The sequence below is a fragment of the Narcine bancroftii genome, assembly GCF_036971445.1.
Source record: "Narcine bancroftii isolate sNarBan1 chromosome 12 unlocalized genomic scaffold, sNarBan1.hap1 SUPER_12_unloc_2, whole genome shotgun sequence".
Taxonomy (NCBI): Eukaryota; Metazoa; Chordata; class Chondrichthyes; order Torpediniformes; family Narcinidae; genus Narcine; species Narcine bancroftii.
In genome coordinates, this window is record NW_027211808.1 from 8,255,103 (window position 1) to 8,267,218 (window position 12,116).

Genomic DNA, 12,116 nt, shown 5'->3' on the forward strand with positions numbered 1-12,116 from the left:
TGGAGGAGGTTGGGGAGGTCCTAAATGAATACTTTGCTTCAGTATTCACAAAAGAAAAGGACATTGATCAGGGTGAGGTTGAAATAGAACAGGCCTGTGCACTGGACAATGTGAAGATTAAGGAAGTGTTGGATATTCTTCAAAATAGCCCTGAGGCCGGACACAATAAGGCCCAGGTTGCTGTGGAAAGTGATAGAAGAGATAACAGGGAAAGTAGCTATGATCTTTCAATCTTATTTGCTTGCAGGGGAGACACCGGAGGATTGGAAAATGGCAAAAGTAGTTCCTATGTATTCCCATGTATTATGTCAGTGGTGTTCAAGCTATTGGAGAGGATTCTTAAGGATAGGATTTATGAGCATTTGGAGAAGGATAATCAGCATGGCTCTGAGGGGAAGGTTGTGCTTTACAGCCTAATTGAGTTTTTCTGAGGAGGTAACAAAAGAAATGAATGAAGGAAGATGGTAATGTGGTCTACATGGATTTTCGTAAGGCACTTGACAAGATCCCTTATGAGAGACTCATTCAGAAAGACATGGATCCTTGGCTGCGTGGCTAAAAAATTGGCTTGCAAGAAGAAACCAGAGAGTAATAGTGGAAGGAAAGTATTCTGCCTGGAGGTCAGTGTCAAGTGGAGTGTCGTAAAAATTTGTTCTGAGATCTCTGCTTTTTTTAAACATCATTTTTATAAATGACCTGGATGTTGTGGTGGAAGGATGGGCCAGTAAGATTTGTGGTTCTGGATGGAGCTGAAGGTTGTTAAAGGTTACAAGAGGATGCAGACATGATGCAGAGTTGGGCAGAAAAGTGGCAGATGGAATTCATCCAGATAAGTGTAAAGTGATGAATTTTGGAAGGACAAACCAGAAGGCTGAGTACTTTTTTTTTCATGGCTGGTTACTTAAGAGTGTGGATGAACATTCATACATCCTTCAAGGTTTCTCCCAGGTTGATAGGATAGTTAAGAAGGCCTATGAGATGCTGGGTTCAGGAATAAGGGGAATTGAGTTCAGGAAAAGAGGGAAATAAAACAGCAAAATCTCCAGACACCTCAGTCAAAATAAAAACACAATGCTGGAGAAACTCAGCATGTCAGGCATGTCTATAGCAAAGGTTAAAAATACATACCTAGCGTTTTAGGCTTGTCCCTTCATCAAGTATGGAAAAATGTCGATAAGAGTCTGAAGAAAAGAGTGGGCGGGAGAGGTAATTGCAAAGGCAGGAGGTAATAGGTGGAGAATGGAGGGAAGGTTCAGCAGTGATCAAGGGGAGGAGGGAGTGGCTGTGAAGGGAGGGAGAAGGGAGGGAAGAGAATTAGAAAGGTGAAGGGGGAAGAGGAGAGCAGGTTAGCAGAAACTGGATGCCATCAGACTGGAGAATGCCCAAACAGAAAATCAGGCATTGTTCCTCCAATTTATGGTCAGCTTTGGTGGGATAGACATATAAGTATGGAAATGAGACACAAAACTGAAATAGTTAGTCTCTGGGAGGACTCTGTCTCTGGTGTAGATGGAGAGAAGGTGCTCAACAAAACAATTTCCAAATCTGCGCCCAGTCTCTCTGATGTAGAAAGTAGAGCCATGTTTCAATTCTACAAATTTCTGGTAAGACCACATTTATTGTCTTCAATTCTGGTCACCTCATTATAAGGATGTGGAAGCTATGGAGAAGGTGCAGAGAAGATAAAGTTTAAATTTAGACAGACAGAGCAATAACAGGACATTTCTGCTTTATCAGGAGTTGCATGGATTGGAAAACAAGACTTATGAGACAATGCTAGTAGAACTGGGACTTTTCTCTTTGGAGTGCAGAAGGATAAGAGGAGACGAGGTTTACAAGATTATGAGAGGTGCAGATTAAGTGGATAGCCAGCACCTATTTCCCAGGGAAGGAAATCAAACACTGGAGGACATATGTTCAAAGTGAAGGGAAGGAATTCTAGGGGAGACATCAGGGGTGTTTTTCATGGAGTGTTGTGGGCATCTGGAATGCCTTGCCAGGTATGGTGCTGGAGGGTGAAACATTAGGGGCCTTTAAGAGACAGACACATGAATTTTAAAAAAAGAGGCTTACAGCATTTGGTGGATTTAGTACTTTTATTTTTAAGGAATATATGGATTGGCACAACATCAAGGGCCAAAAGGCCTGCACTGTGCTGTAGTATGACCAACCAAGTCAAACTAAAAATGGTTTTTCATTACTAATGGCTTTGCAATTAACAAAATAGTTTCAAAATCTTATTTTATAGATCAAGTTATGCTTGTTGCCCACCCAGATCTTCAAGATGATCAAATTACAGTACACAGCAATTATATTTTTCCATGAGATTACAGTTAATCAATCATTTCAATAATATTTAACTGCAAAATTCAGCTTTTCTATCAGTAATTCTCAGAATGTCTTGGACAATGTACCTCTATATCTCTTTGGAAGTCAAACAGATCGATTCGTTGCCAGTTGCTACCATCCAATGCCAGGACATTCCAGTACTGAAAACAAAATAATTCAATTAATCTGAGAAAGTCAAAGTAAACAGAGTGACATGCAGAAAAGAATTTATAAAGAAGGCTGCAAATAACAAAAAGTTAAATATCTATTTGAGATTGGATGCAATTTTTGACCCAAGCCAGTTGCAACTAAAACTTCTAGCTGGATCTAAAAACAATCTATCAAATGAGGCCAGCAGGGCAACAGCATGAGTGGGTTAAAATTGTCAATGCTTCTGTTAGAACCTTCCACCAAAACCTATTTGTACACTTCAACCAAGATCAATGGACTGATATGTTTGTAACATCACAAAGTTGTGATGATAAATTAAAATCTCCTTGAGATATCAAACCCTTTTAGTAAAATTTGGGAGGACTTCGGTTCCTTCAATCAGAATGCCACTGAAGAAAAATCAAAGGGTATACATTTCTTCCCCATTCTCCTCACATATCATTTTGTCATCTCAAAACCAAAATGTTAATGTCAAGGAAACAAATCCTAATTTTTGCTTTCTTTGCAAAAATAGGATCACACAAATGAAGGGACAGGAAAGCTTTCCCACAATGAACAATTTGATATTGGACCACTAGCAACATTTTGTCTGTCTTTGGTTCATCAATTCATTGTCATTTCGATACTTAGTGAGGATTAAAAATTGATAAAAATGCTACTTAAATTTTAAAAATAATTTAAAATTAGATTTCCATTTTAAGCAGACTCATAATCATCTGCAATAATGCATTAACATTTCAACCTGCATTCAATGACCTTCCAAATATATAATATTACAATAACCTGTATGAGCTCTGTTAAATGTTCTACCATTTAATTTTAATTTTTAATTTAGACATACATATAGCAAGGTAACCTTTATGCCTACAAACCCATATCACCCAATTACACCCAAATGACCTACAATCCCAATGTGAACAGTGGAAAGATACCATAGCACCTGGGGAAAACCCACACAGACAAGGGGAGAATGTACAAACTCCTTACAGACAGCGCGGTATTCGAATCCCGGTTCTGATCACTGGTGTTGTAACAGTATTGCGCTAACCACTATGCCAACCAGGTTTGATAAGCATCTATTCATATTTCATTTACTAAGATATATTCTTAAGTGGTGAGTTTCAAATCTACTTTAATACACAGGCTGGGGATTTAGGGCCAAACAAACTATTGTATCTGTTTTGTTTCAAAGGTGCAGACTTACAAATATGTGAAAATAAATGGAATCCTTCTAGGTCTCTAAGGAAGCACAGACATCCGTTCAATAGGAATAAAATCACAGGAAGAATCGTAGCAATGTAACAGCTAAAATTACAAAGGTGGAGAAAATAACTTTTCTCACATTTACTTGAAATGGCAGAACAGCCTGCTTTAATTAACGTGTTGGGCAAGATTTCTTGGTGGCCTTCACTTTAAAACTTTACAAGATCAACTGGAACAATTATTAATTCTGTTATTTGTCCATCTCGTCACAAATGAGTACAAATCTCAGAAAAGGCAGATAACATTTGAATGAATCTGCCAATGAATCTTTTCAAACCAGACAATGCTTTTATATGCAACAACATTTGGTTCCACGATTCAGCATATATAAGAACTTCTTCAGTGAGTTTATGGGATGAAGATATATGGCTTCCAACAACCATTATTTATCTCACCATCTTCACTCTATCAGCATCAGTGACAGGGATCTCCCAGTGGCCACCCATTTCAATTTTCTGCCCCACTCCTGCGCTGATATGTCTGTCCAAGGGCTCATGAACTGTCAAACCCTGACTACTTGTAAATTAGAGGAGCAACCTGATTTTCCATCTGAGCACTCTCCAACCTGAAGGCATTAACAAAGTCTTCTCTAGTTTATGCTAGCCCACTCCCTATTCCCCATCCCTCTGTCCTCTTTCTTCCAGCTCTCCACTCTCTTCCCTCTCCATTCACAGCCAACCTCCCTCCACACTTGCTGGTGCTCCCTCCCTTATCCACCTATTATCTCTTGCGTGTGGGACTGTGCCCCTGCCCACATTTTATTCATACCTTGATGATGGTTCAGTTGAAATGTTAGTTATGCATCTTTATCATCTTAATGTTAAGTACAAATTCTCCAAAGGGCAGTTTATCCTGATTTTCTCGAAACACAATTTTACAAGGAACATAGTTACACAGATAGAAACAGTTGTTTAGTAAAGAAATGGACGCTTTAGCTCACCAAGAATATGCCAACCTTTTTGCCATCTACACTAATCCCATTTGACCATGTTTGTATTCTTCTATGCCTATTTAAGCACTTGTCTAAATCTCTCTAAAGTGTAGCAATTGCATCTATTTCCACCACTTCTGGCAGAGGGCAAAAAATATACTCTCGTCCTTTTCAAACCCCCTTTCCTCACACCTTAAACCCATGTCACCTACATCTTTTAACTTCTACAGAGTTCTGCAGAGCACCAAGATTATCTTGTCCAGGTTCATCACAGCTTGGAATTAATATCTTGTTAAATTTCAGAACATTAAAAATCTTACTTTTAATTCATCTAACATTTTTTTTTCAAAATATATAATATCCTCTAATAAATGATTTAAGCAAGATTGGTGCAGGCAGAGCAATATTACATTTCATTTGAATTAAAATCAAAGATTATTCTTTTTCTTATTTTTTAAGATAATGAAAAATATTTCTTTATATCACTTAATTCTGTTTAATTTACTTAGAACAAGTATTTCATACTTTGAAAATTATATAAATTTAAAGAAATCTAGGCAAACACAGTAACATGCCACTCAAATACACTCAGTTCACCTACAATCCTCCCTCATTTTTGGAAGGTGGGAGGGAGAACTTTACAGATTGCGGGATACGAACCCACAATGTAACAACATGACATTTGTATCCAGAAGTAATTTTACATTTTCTGTGAAACTGAAGTATTGATCTCCTTTCATAATCTAGCTTTTCACATTTAAAGATTGTTCAATTTTATTTGAGGTAATGACATACATTAGAAGCAAGAGAAAAAAAAAATGAAAGACTGGATAATGTAAGAAATAGGACCCATCGAGTCTGCTCCGCATTCAATAAGATCATGGCTGATTTGATCATTTGCTCAACTTCACCGACCTGCCTTTTCCCCATATCCCTTAATTCCTTTTTTATGTAAAAATCTGGGCACAACTTTTATAGAATAAGAATTGAATGTTCTGATTTAATTATGTTCCCAGCCTTTTCTTATATTTTTAACCTTGTATGAAATCATTTTTATTAATGCTAGTGAAATAACAAAATTTAGACAATGGACTAATCAGCCAAAAATATTCAAAACAAGATCAAGGGATATACAGATGCACAGAATATAATTACAATATTACAGGGCATGAATATAGGGTTTTAGAGCAAAAAATGAGTTGTTGGAGGAACTCAGGAAGTTATAAAGGGAAAAACTCATTATGTGCAAAATGGAAATCTGCAGATGCAAGATTTTATTTGAAGATTTCTCCAGCAGTCACACAATACTGCTATTTATAAATATTCTGATAGTAATCAAAAATTCCTCTTAAATATTATTGAGTCAGATTGCATGAAGTTTCTAAATAAACTTTCAACAAGTTCTTCCAAAGGGCAAATGACTAGAAATCATTCGGTCATCATCACAAAACAGAAAGGCGCTGCAATTTCAGCATCTCAATCAAGAACTTAATTGCTTTAGAATTTACCAAAAATGATCCTAAGTATTCTTTTTATCCTTTTGATCATAGCATCCAGAATGCTTCCAAATGTAATTATCTTGAATGTTTTTCAGACTTGCTTTATGGTTCAGACCACTGACTGTGGGTCTCCAAACACATGGTTCTTCACTAGTGTCTTTTAAGTGCTGTAACAAATATCATGCAAAGTATTCTGGGCATCTGACTAGAACATTACACAATCTTAATGATGTTTTCTCCCACCACTCTCCCTCCTTCCCCAAAGTAAGTCGATAAATTGTGTGCAGAACCCTATGCCTTATGTTCACTATTGTTCAGTGATTGGCCATATTTAGGAGACCGTACTTCAAAGTTCTTTTCAAATTCACCCTCATCACTTTTGAAATCCAGATCGGATCCAACAGCTTTTTTTATGTTGGCATCATTAATAAATTTGACCAGTTTATTAAGATTGTTTAATAAATTAGTTTAACATTACAGCGTGGCCCAAGGCCCAAGTTCAGGGAACTTCACTCAGCTTTAAAAAAATAACTTGTGTAACAACCATGTGACAATTTGTACCCTTTGACTTCCTTTTCTGGATAATGTAAATATCTCAATCTCTGCATTTGCAATGGCTCTTTTCATTAACAGGATGTTGGACAAACCATAACAGTAAAGTACAGAGAAAATATGAGACTGACAATACAGAACAAAACCAAAAATCATAAGCAAACAGTATCTGAATGGACTAGAAAAGATACAAAGCATAAAAGGATTAACCATGAAGAAATACAAGCCAGGTTTTAATGTTTAAAAATAAATTGAAAGTGGAAAGGGGAAAAAGTAGGTGTCATAGGTGACATAATAGTTATAGGATATGGTTAGATCTGCCACAGAAATCTGATCAACCTATCATGTCCCTACATACATGTTTTGCCTCATCTTCCATCTGCCCTTGTGCTTATTCACCTTTTGCCATATTTGTTCCATTAGCTGTCACTGACATTTTCATCCAAAGACATGAAAAAGTAGTTCAAATATTAATTGCAAAATATACTGCGTATACTAGTCCCTTAGATGACAATCTGCAAAATACCTGTGAAGGAAAATACCATATACTAAAAGAACAGAAAATGTTGTAATGCTCACCAAATTAGGGAGATAATGTTTCTACTTTTTTCTGCTTGGAGATGCTGCCAAACCTGTTGATTATTTATATTTTCTCTTTTTACTCGCCAATACTTATTGTGTTAGCCAAACATATATCTGTACTCTCATTGCTCCCTTCAAACTTGTGGACTTCATACTAAATCAGTATGCAACAGTAGTGCTACAAAAATTAGAATGGTAACTTTCAATTAATTTATTCAGAGATGGCAAATGTAATTCGTAAGAGAGGAATGAAATTGATTAAAATGTCACCATATGGAAAATCATGCCTTTCCATCCATAATAATAAAATGAAACTTTTTAGCTTGCTTTCTTCTTTTGCATCTGGGCAAGATATCAACACAAATTCAATGTCACAAAGGAAAACTAATATTTTCATGAAGACCACATTCAATAAACGGCGTCAATTGCAAAATCTAAAAAACTTCAGCAGATTTCTTACTTTCATAAATTTCTTCATAATTGCCTAATCTTCAAAGTGAAATTTCTCTCCTTAAAATAATTAAAAACAACAAAGTTCTCAAAAAAAAAATCAACTGGAGATTGACACTCATTTTTAATCTGACCAGCTGTTTATTAATAGACTAAAGGGGCAAGGAACACCAGGTACATTAATTTTAGTACAAAATATTTGCAGTTTAATATCCCAGTACTGCTTTGTCACTTGCTGGTCACTTTTTATGTAACTGCATTAAATAATGTTATAATCTATTGTGTGTGGTTCTTACAGGCCCAGCACAAAGAGTGTGCAGCTAAACCATTGAGAGACAATGAAGTTTATATACTAAATTTTGTCAATCTATTAATCAGTAGTGTGGGTAATGTGATTTTGACAGTTGGGTTTAATATCTGTGGTCTGAAATGCAACTTGGGATTACATAAATTTTAACCAATATCCAACATTTTGTTTTGCAAGAACCCTACAAATAAAGCCACAAAAATCCATGGATCTAAACCCAATTAATTTCAACGGGGAAAAGTAAAAAAACAAAGACAGTATCCATTATAAAACATGCCAACTAGATTGCCCAAGTAACATTAGCTTATCAACAGCATAGTTTGCATTATTTTATAATGAATGAAGCAGTACTTTCCCTCTAATACTTTCATTTCATTTCTTTTTGCCTCTCCATCATTTGTTAAAGTGCTCTTCCCTAATATTTCTACAATGCACATGTCAATTCTCCAGGCCTTGATGTGAAATCAGTTGATTTCTTCAGGGCAATAAACTAGATATTCATTAGTATTATTCACTCCAATTTGCTGAGCCATAAAGAATGGTGTGAATTGTAGCTTTAAAAAAAATTGTTAAAATATAGTTAAAGAAGTCTTACCCTGGAGACTTGAGCAGAACGACACAAGGTTACTACATCCAGAAAGGAGAATATTCTGTTGGAAGAAATAAAGAAACAGAGCTGAAAAATAAATTGGCACAAATACAGAAGTGATTTCATGTGCATGTAGGTTTATATCATTAAAAAACTTGAAATAAAAGAGGGTGAGAAAAATATATACATCTATTTTAAGCAAAACAGTAACATTTTGATTACCAATATCCAACTTCAGAGAAACCCTGATTTTAAGCATTCCAATTTAACGTGAATTCGGATATAATGTTATGAGTCATTGGAATTTTTTTCTCTTTCTGGAACTCAAAAGATTTTTGATGAGTTAGATCAATTTTTAAAGAAATAAACTAAGTGATGATTGCTAATATTCTTGAATGTTTTTATTTGTTTATAAAAAATTACAAACTGAAAATTAATTTGTGTTTTAATTTTTACTGTTACAACAATGATTTATTCAAGGGAATGTTTAATTTAAAGGTAATCTACATGCTAAAAGGTAAACATGCCAAAAAAAAAACAGGTTAAATTGAGCAAAAATAGGGGTGTTTTAAGATGTTAGGTCAACATTACGTCGGTTTGATGATGATTTTCTTGAACCCTTCCTTTTCATGATGATATTTTGCATTATAATGGAGCTACACTGAACTCAGAAATTCCAATGGATTAGCATTTGATTCACCAAATGCTAATACCTGTATTATTGGACTAATATCTAAATAAAATTTGCTATCTAGCACCAATGTCATTGGTGTGCCAGAATATGCAACTAGTGTTAATGGCAAAATTAGACCAAATAAAAAGAATAAAAACTTGCACAAGGTCTTGGATAAATGCCACATTTACTTTAATAAACAGTTACTCCCTAACTGATGATCCAATATAAAAGGTAAATTATGTATTCTCCAAATAACTCAAAGTCTCAATAGCAGAAGAAACATTTTTTAGAACCCAAAATACTCTTGCCTAAATTAATAAATAATCTGGAATTTGTAAAAGGCTACAGAACCAAGATTTGGCATGTTTTTAAAGTGATTAGCCAACAATTTCCATGGTAGGTTGGAAATTCCATTATGTTCTCAGGATAATGGTGACCATATAAAGGAGGTTTTCTTCATTCAGAGGGTTGTGAAACTGAAATTCCCTACCCCAAGAGGAATGGAATGCCACATCTTCTAAGATATATATTTCTGCATGCATGTGTTTGTCTGTTCTCCATGCAAATCAATATAGAGCACCCTATAAATGTCCAAGGAGGTTCAGTAGGAATAACATTTGATGCTGAATGTCATGACCTGTGATGAAATATGTGGGAATGATTGGGGGAGATAAATTGGTAAAATTACAGAAGGTTACATACATACACACATTTTAAAATAGATCTTATTTAAAATAATGAAGAATTCATATTCAGTGACTTTACAGAAACTATGGAGAATGCTATGCACATTTCACAAGTAGGTGCTAATTGAAATGATGTCATGAAATGAATGGACCATTGTCTTGCAAGAACAACCAGAGTCAGGTTATCTGTTATCGACCTATTTGCAAGGCTTTAGACCCACCTCACTGACAAAAGGCAAAGGAGGAAAAACCCAACACCCAACCCCAACCAACCAATTTTCCCCTGCAGCTGCTGCAACCGTGTCTGCCTGTCCCGCATCGGACTTGTCAGCCACAAACGAGCCTGCAGCTGACGTGGACTTTTACCCCCTCCATAAATCTTCGTCTGCGAAGCCAAGCCAAAGAAGAGACCTATCTGCAAAATGCTTATTCAGAGGTTAACAACAGATGGACTAGAAGACAAACTCCTATTGTTTGTTGGAGAAGGATGGGGTTTTGTAAGTGAGATGGAGAAGGACATGTTGCTGGCAGTTTGGAGTCTGAGATTGAGAGAGGCACAGCTGAAATAAGTCAGTAGAAGCTTGTTGGAACTGAAACAGAAGCTCCAGAGTGGCGGAAGGCTGTAAGTGCTATCTGTCTGATGTTTCTCTGGGAATAAGGGGAACAGAAAAGAATACTGTGGTAGCCTGAAAAAGAAGAGATATCATCTGGAGAATCCTGATGGGGCAAATTTCATCAGCAAGGTGGGTACCTCAGATGTCGAAATCCTGAACGACACATCTTACTCTGCAAACCTACAACAACCTTCCTGAGCGGTAAACATTTACCTTTTGAGCAGCAAAGCCTGGTGAACTTTATAGATGTTAAATTCTATGCACAGTATAAGAATTGCCTGCAACTTGGAAGAAGTGAGATTGAACTGTGAACCAAAGAATTTTCTTAAATTTACAGATACATAACATTCAAGTGTGCTTAGAATGAGAAGGAGGTTAAGTATGTTAGTTAAGTTAATAGTAATAAGTTAAAGTTTAATTCTGTTTCCTTGTTTAAAGATCATTTTGATTAAGTAACTATTTGTCATGGAAAATATCTTTTGCTGCTGGGTTTTGGAATTTTTTGGGCTCATAACATTTTATGGGGGCTTGTATAGTCAATTGAACATGAGTTTTGTGGGTTACATCCATTGTTTTTTTTCCCCAAGCTTATTTAAAGCTTGAGCCTGAAAAATAACAGCCATGGATGTTGATAAACTTTTGACACAACCATCAGAGAGCTGAAGAGCAAGAGGAAAGTAGAATTGATGGTTATTTCTAGAGTATTAAAACTGACTGAAGTTAAACATTGGATGAGAAAATAACAAATACAGAGGATTAACTGAAATATTATAAAAGTGAGGGTAAATATGTTGAAAAAGACAGAAGATTTTCCAGAGGTTAGATATACTGAATTGAAATTGGAATTAAATGAAATTGAGGATGGAAGAAGAAAGAGAGGAGATATCAGGCAGAAGAAATTGAAAAACGGAGAAGATATGAGTTGGAGTTAGCTGAAAGACAGAGAAAATATAACTTGGAAAATATTTAAATGAACAGATTGTATCAATTAGAGATAATTAAAGTTAAGAGGCAGAAAAGTAAGAGAATTGAGTCTGTAACTCCAGGGAGAGGTTTTTGGCTAGTAGAGAGGCAAATCTAGTGTCTTCTTTTGATGATGGGGATATAGATATATATTTTCAGTTTTTTGAAAAGGTTGCTGAGAGCTCAAGATGGACAAAAGAGAAATTGACTTTATGCTCCAAAGTGGAAAAGCACAAATTACATACCTAGCAATACAACAGAGCAAGTGGAAAATTATGATACTGTTAAATGAGCAGTATAAAAAGCTTATAAGTTGGTTCCAGGAACGTATAGACAAAAATTTAGAGGAGTTTGATGAAACCATAGAATCAATTTATATGGAATTTGCTCTGAAGAAGAAATCTATATGGGGTGCACCTCAAAAGGAATAAATAATTAATTTGACAGATTGAGAGAATTGATTTTAACTGAGATGCTACAAGATCAAACCAGAAACCACAAAGAA

The 12,116-nt window shown here is 35.6% G+C and overlaps 1 protein-coding gene across 9 annotated transcripts in view; it reads right to left on the reverse strand.

Moving 5' to 3' along the window:
* LOC138750161 (F-box/LRR-repeat protein 20-like) overlaps positions 1–12,116 on the reverse strand; it is a 275,336-nt gene that overhangs the window by 142,301 nt on the left and 120,919 nt on the right. For all 9 annotated transcript variants that reach the window (XR_011349123.1, XM_069912307.1, XM_069912308.1 and 6 more), the window contains 2 exons: positions 8,679–8,733; positions 2,415–2,489 (listed from right to left, as the gene is read on the reverse strand). Coding sequence is in view for 8 of the 9 variants with exons in the window: in XM_069912307.1 (XP_069768408.1) it covers positions 2,415–2,489; positions 8,679–8,733 (130 nt within the window). In the remaining variant the exon portion in view is untranslated. The remainder of the gene's footprint in view (positions 1–2,414; positions 2,490–8,678; positions 8,734–12,116) is intronic.